The sequence below is a fragment of the Lissotriton vulgaris genome, chromosome 4_1, assembly GCF_964263255.1.
Source record: "Lissotriton vulgaris chromosome 4_1, aLisVul1.2, whole genome shotgun sequence".
In the NCBI taxonomy this organism is placed as follows: Eukaryota; Metazoa; Chordata; class Amphibia; order Caudata; family Salamandridae; genus Lissotriton; species Lissotriton vulgaris.
The window spans coordinates 2,083,038,974-2,083,052,413 of record NC_141691.1 but is presented as its reverse complement, the minus strand read 5'-3'; the positions used below and the strand labels follow the sequence as shown (position 1 = coordinate 2,083,052,413).

General features: G+C 49.0%; 1 protein-coding gene across 1 annotated transcript in view; it reads right to left on the bottom strand.

Annotated features, from left to right (window-relative positions):
- The window catches only part of LOC147725081 (sodium/iodide cotransporter-like), a 195,327-nt gene that overhangs the window by 101,204 nt on the left and 80,683 nt on the right, over positions 1 to 13,440 (bottom strand). Inside the window, exons 10-12 of the mRNA XM_086967103.1 lie at positions 7,518 to 7,588; positions 6,819 to 6,905; positions 4,102 to 4,298 (exon numbers count right to left, since the gene is read on the bottom strand). Coding sequence (XP_086823229.1) covers positions 4,102 to 4,298; positions 6,819 to 6,905; positions 7,518 to 7,588 — 355 coding nt within the window. The remainder of the gene's footprint in view (positions 1 to 4,101; positions 4,299 to 6,818; positions 6,906 to 7,517; positions 7,589 to 13,440) is intronic.

Below are 13,440 nucleotides of genomic sequence, written 5' to 3'. Positions count from 1 at the left end.
AACCCTCAGTAGCTCACCGCTCCGGGACGAAGGCTGAGACAAGGGGCAGCGGGCCCACCCTTGGTAGCTCATCGCCCCGGGAGGATAGCTGGGACAAGAGACAGTGCGCGCTCCCTCAGTAGCTCATCGTGCTGTGAGGATGGCTGAGACACGAGGCAGGGCGTGCTCCCTCAGTAGCTCATTGCGTCGGGAAGTTGGCTGAGACAAGAGGCAGCGCGCGTTCCCTCAGTAGCACATTGTACCAGGAGGATGGCTGAGAGAAGAGGCACCAGGCCTACCCTCAGTAGCTCATCGTGCAGGGCATCGCATGCTCCCTCAGTACCGCATCACGCTGGGAGGATGCCTGAGACAAGAGGCAGCTTGCGCTACCTCAGTAGCTCATCGTGCTGGGAGGATGGCTGAGACAAGAGGCAGCGCATGCTGCCTCAGTAGCTCATCATGCCAGGAGGATGGCTGAGACAAGAGGCAGCGTGTGCTCTCTCAGTAGCTCATCGTCGTGCCAGGAAGATGGCTGAGACAAGAGGCAGCGTGTGCTCCCTCAGTAACTCATCGTGCCAGGAGGATGTCTGTGACAAGAGGCAGTGGGTGCACCCTCAGTAGCTCATCGTGCCGGGAAGATGGCTGAAACAAGAGGCAGCGTGTGCTCTCTCAGTAGCTCATCGTCGTGCCAGGAAGATGGCTGAGACAAGAGGCAGCGTGTGCTCCCTCAGTAGCTCATCGTGCCAGGAGGATGGCTGAGACAAGAGGCAGTGGGTGCACCCTCAGTAGCTCATCGTGCCGGGAAGATGGCTGAAACAAGAGGCAGCGTGTGCTCCCTCAGTAACTCATCACGCCTGGAGGATGGCTGAGACAAGACGCAGCGTGCACTCCCTCAGTAGCTCATCGTGCCGGGAGGATGGCTGAGACAAGAGGCAGCGAGCACTCCCTCAGTAGCTCATTGTGCAAGGACGATGGCTGAGACAAGAGGCAGAACGTGCTCCCTCAGTAGCTCATTGTGCCAGGAGAACGGATTAGAGAAGAGGCACCATGCCTACCCTCAGTAGCTCATGGTGCCGGGAGGCGCATACTCCCTCAGTAGTGCATCACGCTGGGAGGATGGCTGAGACAAGAGGCAGCGGGCGCTCCCTCAGTAGGTCATCATGCCAGGAATATGGCTGAGACAAGAGGCAGCGTGTGCTCCCTCAGTAGCTCTTCATGCCAGGAGGATGGCTGAGACAAGAAGTAGTGGGTGCAGCCTCAGTAGCTCATCGTGCCGGGAAGATGGCTGAGACAAGAGGCAATGTGCACTCCCTCAGTAGCTCATCATGCCGGGAGGATGGCTGAGACAAGAGGCAGAGTGCACTCCCTCAGTAGCTCATAGTGCCGGGAGGATGGCTGAGACAAGAAGCAGCATGCACTCCCTCAGTAGCTCATTGTGCCTGGAGGGTGGCTGAGACGAGAGGCAGCGGGCGCACCATCAGTAGCTCATTGTACCGGGATGATGGCTGAGATAAGAGTCAGAGTGTGCTCCCTCAGTAGCTCATAGTCTCAGGAGGATGGCTGAGACAAGAGGCAGCATGCACTCACTCCCTCAGTAGCTCATTGTGCCTGGAGGATGGATTAGAGAAGAGGCACCATGCCTACCCTCAGTAGCTCATGGTGCCGGGAGGCACATGCTCCATCAGTAGTGCATCACGCTGGGAGGATGGCTGAGACAAGAGGCAGCGTGCGCTCCTTCAGTACGCCATCATGCCGGGAGGATGGCTGAGACAAGAGGCAGAGTGGGATCCCTCAGTAGCTCATAGTGCCGGGAGGATGTCTGAGACAAGAAGCAGCACACACTCCCTCAGTAGCTCATTGTGCCTGGAGAGTGGCTGAGATGAGAGGCAGTGGGCGCAGCATCAGTAGCTCATTGCGCCGGGATGATGGTTGAGACAAGAGTCAGATTGTGCTCCCTCAGTAGCTCATAGTCTCGGGAGGATGGCTGAGACAAGAAGCAGTACGCACTTCCTCAGTAGCTGATTGTGCCGGGAGGATGGCTAAAATAAGAGGCATCACGTGCTCCCTCAGTAGCTCATAGTGCCAGGAGGATGGCTGAGACAAGAGACAGCGCACGCTCCCTCAGTAGCTCATCGTGCCGGGAGGATGGCTGAGACAAAAGGCAGCATGGGCACCCTCAGTAGCACATCGTGCCGGGCAGCGCACGCTCCCTCAGTAGCTCATCACACCGGGAGGATGGCCAAGACAAGAGGCAGCACGTGCTCCCTCAGTAGCTCATCATGCCAGGAGGATGGCTGAGACAAGAAGCAGCATGCGCTCCTTCAGTAGCTCATTGTGCAGGGAGGATGGATGAGACATGAGGCAGCACGTGCTCCCTCAGTAGCTCATCATGCCAGGAGGATAGCTGAGACAAGAGGCAGCACGCGCTCCCTCAGTAGCTCATCGCACCTCGAGGATGGTTGAGACAAGAGGCAGCATGCGCTCCCTCAGTAGCTCATCTCACCGGGAGGATGGCTAAGACAAGAGGCAGCATGCGCACCCTCAGTAGCTCATTGTTCCAGGAGTATGGCTGAGACAAGAGGCAGCACGTGCTCCCTCAGTAGCTCATCATGCCAGGAGGATGGCTGAGACAAGAGGCAGTAGGCCAACCCTCAGTAGCTCATCGCTCCGGGACGAAGGCTGAGACAAGAGGCAGCGGGCCCACCCTCGGTAGCTCATCTCGCCAGGAGGATGGCTGAGACAAGAGAGAGTGCGCGCTCCCTCAGTAGCTCATCGTGCAGGGAGAATAGCTGAGACAAGAGGCAGCACACGCTCCCTCAGTAGCTCATCGTACCTTGAGGATGGTTGAGACAAGAGGCAGCATGCGCTCCCTCAGTAGCTCATCACCCCGGGAGGATGGCTGAGACAAGAGGCAAAGCGTGCTCCCTCAGTAGATCATCGCGCCAGGAGGTAGGCTGAGACAAGAGGCAGTGTGCGCACCCTCAGTAGCTCATTGTTCCAGGATTATGGCTGAGACAAGAGGCAGCGTGCGCTCCCTCAGTAGCTCATCACACTGGGAGAATGGCTGAGGCAAGAGGCAGTGTGGGCTCCCTCAGTAGCTCATCGCACCCGGAGGATGGCTGAGACAAGAGGCAGCGCGTGCTCCCTCAGTAGCTCATCGCACCCGGAGGATGGCTGAGACAAGAGGCAGCGCGTGCTCCCTCAGTAGCTCATCACACCAGGAGGATGGCTGAGACAAGAGGCAAAGCGTTCTCCCTCAGTAGATCATCGCGCCAGGAGGAAGGCTGAGACAAGAGGCAGCGTGCACACCCTCAGTAGCTCATCACACTGGGAGAATGGCTGAGGCAAGAGGCAGCGTGTGCTCCCTCAGTAGCTCATCACACTGGGAGAATGGCTGAGGCAAGAGGCAGCGTGTGCTCCCTCAGTAGCTCATCGCACTGGAGGATGGCTGAGACAAGAGGCAGCGCGTGCTCCCTCAGTAGCTCATCGCACCCGGAAGATGGCTGAGACCAGGGGCAACGGACCCACCCTTAGTAGCTCATCTTGACTGGAGGATGGCTGAGACATGGGGCAGCTGGCTCACCGTCAGTAGCTCATCGTGCCGGGAGGATGGCTGAGACAAGAGGCAACGCCCGTTCCCTCAGTAGTTCATCGTGCCGGGAGGATGGCTGAGGGAGCTGAATGTTTCCCTCTGTCGGTGGATGTCGTAGGTTAGACTCCTGGTGAAGCAGATGGAGCCGCCCATCGTGGTGAAACGAATACATGATTGGCATGTGCAGAGGCCTCTGAGACAGAGCCAGGCGACCTGGCACTGCGGAGAGGGTGCAGGGCACGCAGATGGCATGGAGGTGAAGCTTAAAAGAGCCCTACTTCAGACTGTGTCCATACGCTAGAGTGCATGCAGACTGTACAAAGAGTACCATACATTGTGTAATAGTGACATCTCCTACACACAACTCTTACAAGTGGCAGAAGTGCTGTATTTGGGACTACATAAACACAAGTTACTACTATTGTCAATCTTTAAATGCACTTAATAGAACGGTGTGGTTGTGCAAAGAAGACGGCGCAGTCACAGGAGTAAAGTGCAGCTTTTTTTCGACACACATTCTCCACTCTTACCTTTCGAGCGATACTGTGTAGTTTTTCGGGGGCAAAGGGCCCCAAATGATGCTGCCGTTGGTGGTATTACGCTGTGGGCAGAAGTTGGCATTGGTTAGCAGCACCCCTATGAGCTCGTTTGAGGGCGGGTAGATGGACCCCCCGATGGACACCCATAGGGTGAGTGTTAGCCCCACCATGAGACCAGTGAAGACACCCTGTGCATGAAAGGAGAGAGGACAGAATGAGACAAGGATGCTGATACACTAGTGAGATGCCTCCCTGTTACCATGGAGACTACGGCAGATCAGTGCATTAAATTGGCCATTACTCACAGGTACTGAGTACCAAATATTCTTATTTTTATCACTCTGAGTACCAGCGCTTCTCTACTGCCGAGGAGAGTACCGGTACTCCTGAAAGTATAGGTGCATTGGCTGCTACGGCTGGTAAGCTGTGTATGGCAGTCCAAACACTTCTGTAGCCCTGAGCCAAGCCTCTGCTGAACTATTCAGCGGGGGCTCATTTGCATATTATCCGGGTGTTCACCATCATGCTGTGTTGTAAGGAATCGAGGCTGCCCGGTGACAGTGCAATTAAGGAAGCCAATGGAGGGAAGGAGGTTGAAATGGCTTTAATCCCACCCCATTCTTTTGTGCGAGTGTCTGCTTATGTTTGTCTCTGTACCTGTGCCTGTTTTCGTGTGAGAGAAAAGAGGGACAAAATCGAGACACTCTTGGGGGAATATTAAAGGAAATGTGTGGAATGCCTTGTGTGTGCACATCTTTCTGCTCGACAATATATAGAATTTTTCAGAGTAACACCAAATAACAGTATTAAAGCTACAAATATTACACAACAAGGAAAAGTTTAAATATCACTGTGTTTGTCTTTTGTTTTGTTTACCGATTTGATCCATTTCCCATGTATAGAAGTCCAGTCTTGCCTCTGACCACGCCCCTAGCCCCGCCCACTCGCCACATTTAAATGAGCACCTTCACTATTTTTTTCCCATTTACAGCACTGCAGCAGCTCCTTCTCCTCCTTTTAACCCTTGTCACTGTTTGTCCATCTATCTCTTCCTTTTACTTCCCCCTTTTGTGTTTTCTCTCGTTTTTCAATCAAGGTCAAAGCCTGATGAAGAAAAATAATTCAAGGTCCCCAAGAATGAGAACTGGGGCCTCCACCTGCAACTTCTATCTCAGTTTAATCATTGAATTTACCCTTTTAATCTGAAGCAGATTTTTCTGGGAGCAAGCAGTGGTGTCAACATGTGATCTTTTTCATCCATATGCTTGGACTATCGCAGCCAGTTAAATTGTGTGAGATGCTCTTGCAAACAAAATGGCAAATTTTTGATTTTTTAAGTCAAGAGGTGAATGTTGTGAGTGCAGCTTTTGGGGCCGTGGCACACATCCAGTCTCACAGCCCCTGCAAGACTTTTCCTATCCAGACCTAGTCTACCACCATCACAAACTATGCAAACACCATATGAGCCATATAGACAGAAATTGTGAGAAATGTGGAGAACCTAGTAATTGTGATTTCTCCAAGTATATGGATTCATAATCAATCAAAAAGTTGTGCCCAGCCCGTGGGAGGACTGTGTAGGGCCGGGGCCCTTGGCCAGTAATAAGTGAAATAAGACTTCTGAAACTGCAGAGAAATCTGCCACCCTTTGCTTCATTTTTTAAATTTCAGTGAAGGCGGGCAAACTTTGCTCACTTTGCACTCGTCTTTGCATGCAAGTGGCCCATTAATATTCAATGTGATTTTTAGGTGGCATTGTACTGGTGGCACGATATTTTTGTTAGATGATATTTTTGCTAATGCTTTTCAGATATGTACTGTAACCGAGAGTATTCACTTCACATCCTTTCCAGTAGCAGAACTCAGACACACCCCCATGACTGTCAAACGGATCTTCTTGAATCCAGACTGGCTTTCCCAGAATTCTGACTAGGTCTCCTCTGTCTACTTCAAGCTGAACCTGACCAAGACAGAATTTCTCATGACCACTAGAACAGCATATCACAGCTTAGCCTGGTATCCCAAAATAAACCCCGTTGATGTCACCCATTGACAAATCAATGGGAACCACCCCAGACACTGCCCTTGCCTTCAAAGAGCACGGTCCCATCTCCAGAAGAATGTGACATCTTTCCTCCTTGAAACGGACTTTTTATTAACACAATGGCCTGCAACCACCCGAAAACCACAGTAGTTCTCTCAGAGTCATCATAGACTCTACAGCGCGCCTTATGACCTCCGGAGAATTAACTACCCTTGAGGGACCACTCCACCCCACATGCAAGTACATCGTCAGAACAGGAAAAAAACTGCAAGTCAAAGTGAAACAGAAGACTAGACTTCTTTGTAGAGAACCCAAAAATCTGGAACAACATCCCCATCAGCATCAGAAATGCTCCTCCCCTTCTGCAGTTCATCGAGAGGTTAAAGATGTGACTCTTCAAAGGATGCAACGTCTGCGCACAGTAAGATTCATCGCCCTGCAACATCCAGTTTTGGTAGGCACAATCCTGAGTCGTAACTCTGGGTTCCCACCCTTTTTCAAGTCCTGTCTGCTATCTATCTGGCTCTTCATTTTACAAATACATATACATACATACATACATACATACATATATATATATATATATACATATACATATACACATACATACTTACACAATACAGAAACAAACTTTAGAGTGATGAAAACAAACCTTCCGACTTACCGTGGTATTGGTGGGTGGGATGAAGATGCCGAGGATGAAAGCACCAAGCAAAGGCCCACCCATCACTCCCATGACGGTGAAGGAGCCCTGCAGTAGATAAAGGGGTGGTGATTCAAAGACATGTGCAAATCTAGGGGATACAGGAAAACGCGGACAGTCAGACTCCTGGTTATAACGGCGTGGGCGGAGTTCCGCTACGCGGATCTCCGCTAAGTGACCCAAAAAATATACGCCGTGCTACATGGAGTTCCGCAAGTGGCTTTGGGTCGCGCTGATTTTTAGCACCTGGTGTTTGTCCCACACTGGAAAATCAGCACATACAGCACCATGTGCAGTGCAAGAGGGTGCTCCTTTTTTCTGCCACTCGCATAGATTTTCTACTCTAGCAGCAGCTTCCTCAAAGCGCACAGATGGTTTCTCAATGCGAGCGGTCATGACCATCGGCAAATGCTCGCGTTGAGAAATGTCGCTGGGAGGTGGTCTAGCGTTGGATTTTCCTCGCTCATGCTCACCAACATTACGTTGGTGAGCACGAGGAAGATAAAAAGAACAGAGTTTTTTGCAACTCCCCGTGCTCTGCAGAGTGAAGAAAACTCTGTGAATGGAGCAGAGTTCACCGCCAAGGTTGAGACAGCTTTTTGGCTCATGAACACAAGCCCACCTCCTTCAGGCCAGGGAATTATTGTAAGCCACTCTTACCTGTAGCACCCCTCCACCCAGCAGGGAAGATAGTGTGGCCGCTGTGATGCACAGGGTGCCATACAGCAGTGCTGAAATGAAAGAATGGGAGAGACGCATTAATCATCAAAAAATATGCATTTATAGATGGATGGATGAATGAACAATGTTATGTAGTACACCCTTGCAAAAAGACTAGCAGGAAGCCAGTTGATGGTATGGGGAGGTTATGTAGCTAAAATTAAATGAAGGTGAGCATTTTTTTTTAAAGATGACTGGTAGGGGTGTCAACCTGTAGTGTAGTTCCTATATTCCCAATAGGCTCTGAGCATTGGAATAATATATCCTATAGATTTGACGTAGGACTTAGGTCGACTAGGGCTCTATGGAATATACTAGACTTAAATGTGAGTGCTAGCTAGCTCAGAGGTCACTAGAAACTTTCTCGAATAAACAAGAACGGATTCGTTTCTGACAACTGCATAAACATGACAACTTTGTTTCCCAAGAATAAGAAGTATCTCTAGAGTCGCGAAAACAATAGATAGATATTTCACTCAGTTAATCGTGCATGCTTCGTTTCAACAGAGGTGCAGAGAAATAGAGAGATGGGCATTTTCAATAAAATTATTTATTGAACAGTCTTCTTTCTCTTGCAAGTTAAGTGAACTGCTACAATCGTAATACTGGTTGCAAAGTATAATATGTGAGTAAGAAGAGTATTATAAAATAATACTGTAAGAGCAAATCGTCCTTGGGAAAGGCCGCATTTGTATTAGCATTGCGCTTCATTGTCGGCGTGTAATAGAGCGTGCAGCGCTATTTTTAAAATACCGATTTTGCTATTTAGGTTAATTTAATTTCTTTGTGCCTGTTTTTAAAAACCACTACTGCACCCACATACTTGCATCCTAATTGTGCCCCCACCGCTTTTAGAGCGGATTCAAGCGTGTGTTCACCGGCTATTCGTGGCGTCTTCCGCCATCTTGGGTAGGACCCGGACCTCCTGTGTGCCATTCGCCTGAGCGCTCTAGTGCTCAGTCAGCAGATCAGGTGAGCCTTTATTTAAGGCGAACAACTGAAGCAAATCGTCCTTGGGAAAGGCAGCATTTGTATTAGCATTGCGCTTCATTGTCGGCGTGTAATAGAGCGTGCAGCGCTATTTTTAAAATACAGATTTTGCTATTTAGGTTAATTTAATTTCTTTGTCCCTGTTTTTAAAAACCACTACTGCGCCCACATACTTGCATCCTAATTGTGCCCCCACCGCTTTTAGAGCGGATTCAAGCGTGTGTTCACCGGCTATTCGTGGCGTCTTCCGCCATCTTGGGTGGGACTGGGACCTCCTGTGTGCCATTCGCCTGAGCGCTCTAGTGCTCAGTCAGCAGATCAGGTGAGCCTTTATTTAAGGCGAACACCTGAAGCAAATCGTCCTTGGGAAAGGCAGCATTTGTATTAGCATCGCGCTTCATTGTCAGCGTGTAATAGAGCGTGCAGCGTTATTTTTAAAATACCGATTTTGCTATTTAGGTTAATTTAATTTCTTTGTCCCTGTTTTTAAAAACCACTACTGCGCCCACATACTTGCATCCTAATTGTGCCCCCACCGCTTTTAGAGCGGATTCAAGCGCGTGTTCACCGGCTATTCGTGGCGTCTTCCGCCATCTTGGGTGGGACCAGGACCTCCAGTGTGCCATTCGCCTGAGCGCTCTAGTGCTCAGTCAGCAGATCAGGTGAGCCTCTATTTAAACCTCACCCCTCCCGCGCAGCGGTGACGCGCAGAGGGCGCGCCTGACTCCCGCCTGAGTGGAGCCAGAGTCTGGCCGTCTGCGCCCGTCAGCGCTAATGAGGCGGGATAAGCGGGAGACTCTGAGCGACCTTTGCTGCTTCCCTACATCCTCGTCCAGACAGAATTCTTGTTGTCACATACTGGCCCCCAAGCCCATTGTAAAGATGCCCTACTCCCCCAGAGTATGTTGTACCCATTGTCGCAGGACATTAACTCCGGAGCCTCCTATGGAAACCCCTTTGGATTCCAGTACTATACGGGGCGGATTAATCAATGAATGATCCTTACCCAAAAATGCCCAGAATATCCATGACCTTATTGTTGATTCCCATCTGGATTGGCTTTTGGTCACAGAAACATGGCTAAAGCCTTGGTGTAACCCCGATCTAGCCATAGCCCTCCCACATAACTTTCTCATCCAACGTTTGGATAGGCCCAAACAACGTGGAGGGGGCCTGGCGATCATCTACTGCAACACTATTAAGTGTTCATCTCAAGAACTCACGGATATTAAAGAAGCAGAAGCATTAGCATTGTCATTGGAGATCCATGACACCTTTGTCTTCTCTGGGGCCCTTATCTACCGCCCTCCGGGTCCATCCTCAAAGTTCTTAGAAACAGTAGGTGATGCTCTGAGTGAATTAGCACTCCGATTTTCCCATTTCTCAGTATTGGGTGATCTAAATCTGCACCTAGAGTCTCCTAACGACCCCGGAGTAGGCTGTTTTATGGAAATTATTGAAGTATTAGGACTCTCACTTATGAATCAGAAACCCACCCATCAGGCAGGACATTTATTAGACTGCATATGTTCCAACTCTTCTACTCTGAGAGTCAAACCCCCAGCCCTCAGACATGGACGGATCACTATTTTATTCCTTTTAATATTGTATGGAACTTGAAATCCATCATCAACCTCACAACACGGATAAATAAAGTACAAACTAAATCTACCCCTGATTGGAAATCTTTAACTAGTAGACCTGACGTAATTAATAAGCTTAAAGACAACTTACCAGTCCTAACTGATCTTACCTCAACAGATAATCAGACTTTCTGTGATTGGATTGCTAGAGCAGGACTCCTGCTAAGTTCGCCTAGAAACAACAATTCTAAAACTAGCAGGACTAAAAAGAGTGCCCCTTGGTTCTCAATGACTCTGAAACTTGAATTAGGTGAGGTCAGAGTACTGGAACGAAGATGGCGTCGAAATTATGACGCCACCGCACGTAATATCTACATAGCAGCAAGACGGAAATACCATGCAGAAATAAAATCCGCAAAAAAAAACCACTATCTACAGGCCTTATCTATGGCAGGTCAGGAACAAAAAGCAATTTTCAAGATTGTTAAGGATTTTATGAATCCTTCAGCTTTATCGCAGGAGATTCCACCATCCCAAGATCTCTGTAATGCGATATCCAATTATTTCGACAACAAGATTCTTGCCATTGTGAAGACCTTTCCACCAGGAGTAATGGGAACTGCGGAAACTGAACAGTTTGGTAAGATGACGACTCCCTCCTACTTTGAGGAGTTTGCCCCAGTGTCCCTCGAGGAAACTTCTAAGGCTATCTTGGCTTGTAAATCGGGATCCCCTTTCGATCCCTGTCCCCCCCCCCGGTGTTGCATATTTTGGTTGAGTTGGTTAATCCTATAATCAACAGGATTATTAATTCCTCTTTAGCTACGGCAAGCATTCCTAATGATTGGAAGCTTGCAGCTGTCAAGCCACTCCAAAAAAAAGCACTGGCTGACCCCACTACTCTTTCCAATCTGCGGCCCATTTCCTTGCTACCTGTCCTGTTTAACTGACTGAAAAGTTTGCCAATAGCCAACTGACTAACTTTTTGGAGAAGAATAACATTCTCCACCCTAATCAGTCAGGATTTCGGTCAGAACATTCTACCGAGACGGCTCTGCTCTTTACCGCAGAAACCTTACGGGCAGCAATGGACCAAGGAAAGAAGGCTGTCCTTATCCTACTCGACCTGTCGGCAGCCTTCGATACGGTCTCACATAACATCTTAGTGGACCGGTTGGCTGCCGCAGGAGTAGGAGGTCAGGTCTTGGCATGGCTCAGGAATTTCCTTAGCAATAGACGCCAAGTGACAGTGCTAGGCCAATATCAGTCTGAAGCCAAAGACGTCAGCTCAGGGGTCACTCAGGGCTCAAGCTTGAGCCCTGTTCTTTTCAACTTATATATGGTACCCCTTGTGAAACTGATCGCGTCATTCCAGATCAGTTCCATCTCATACGCTGACGACACTCAGCTCATACTGGTGCTGGATAGAGAATGACCAGGGGCAGAGGAAAATCTTAAGGAGTGTCTGGCAGCTACCTTTAGATGGATGACTAGCAACCATCTAAAGTGCAACACCGGTAAAACTGAAATCCTACCTGTCGGGAGCCATAACTTGTTTTCCCCAAAAATGTGTTGGCCAATGGAGGCAGAAGACCCCCCCAACACAATTGCATCTGCCCGCAACCTGGGCATTAAATTCGATAACCAACTATCTTTTAAGCCCCAGGCTATAGCAGTGGCACGCATGTGCTTCCAAATCATCAAAGCACTGAGGAAGTTTTTTGATCTACTTCCGTTATCAGCGAGGAAAACAGTTGCAGTGGCCTGAATAAGTTCTAGGCTGGACTATTGTAACGGAGTATATGCTGGAGCCAACAAAAGCGTTCTCCATAGGCTACAAATGGTCCAAAATGCGGCAGCCCACCTCGTGCTACGTTGGCCTCGGAGGTCATCAGCCTCAGCAGCACTCAATACTCTCCAATGGCTGCCTGTAAGTAAAAGAATTCTGTTTAAAATTCTTTTAATTACCTTTAGGGCATTTCACCAGTGTGGCCCAAAATATTTACTCAATGGGTTTAAAAGATATCATCCGACGAGCTGCCTGAGGTCTGCTAGTCAGAACCTACTCACTCCTCCTCGGTTCAAACTGGCCACAAAAGGGGGTAAATCCCTTTTTGTATTGGGCACCAAGGCCTGGAATAAGCTTCCTCTTTCTTTACGTACATTCTCCCTAGAAGCCCCTTTCAGGAAGGCATTAAAAACGTGGATCTTCTCTCTGCCGATGCTACATGTAGGACTTTGGTGTAATTGTGGTGTATAATGCAGGACATCCTTTCCCTCCAACTCTTCCACCTGAGTTGTGTGAGCGCCAAGATACTCCTTGGAGTGAAAGTTGCGCGTTAGAAATGTCTTTTACATTACATTACATGGTATGGTTTCTAAGCCATAAAATACATACATAAATAAATACTAAAAGTACTCAACTGGTGCTTCTAAAATACGCCTACCCCGATGTACCTAACCTAGGTCTAGTACGAGGGAAGAAGTGAGTTTGGTGTAGCATAGGTTTAGTTTGTTTCTTTGCCAAGAATCTAACCAAGATTTCTCTTAGGGTCTAATCAGCTCCGTACCTTGGTTTTAAAATGAAGGAGGTCTGGTATCTCTGTCTCTCTCGGGCTCGATTTCCCAACGCCCTGTAAGGGGAGCTTGGAAACACTGGAGCTGGATTCCCAGCGAGAGAAAGGCAGCCTCTCTGTACGTCAGCTGGAGGGTCGGCTTCCTTCAGCACTTGCTGTAGTGAGCTGTGTTGGGTACGTAGATAGTCGAGCTTCTCCTGAACCACTGTGTTTTTGTTAGGGCAAGTGTAGGCATATTTATACCTTGAAGGTGCCTAGTTTTACGTAAAGTTGGACATAACAACATCACCAAAGAACCCCAAGGAAATGGTAGTTCTTGGAAAACGCCATGATTTCTAGGACAAATCAATATTCAAGCAAGGGGAAGTCCCTTACTGCTGATGCCGCGTTGTCCAAGAAATCGTTGTGGCTTTTTGGAACTATGTTATGTTATGTTAATTGTGTCTTTTATAGCGCTCGGCTACTCGAAAGAGTGTCCCGGCGCTTTATTGACAGCCTGAAAAAGACAAACACAACACAGAGATTAAGGAAAACGGAGTCAGCAAAATAAAAGGGAGTCTAAGAGGCAAAAAGACAAGTTTTCAGGCCCTTCCTGAAGGCCAGCAAATTTGAGGTACTGCGCAGTGTCAGGGGCAGAGAGTTCCAAAGCTGTGGAGCCCGGGACATAAAGGAGCGACCTCCAATGCGGGCCTTCTTCACACGAGGAACAGTGGC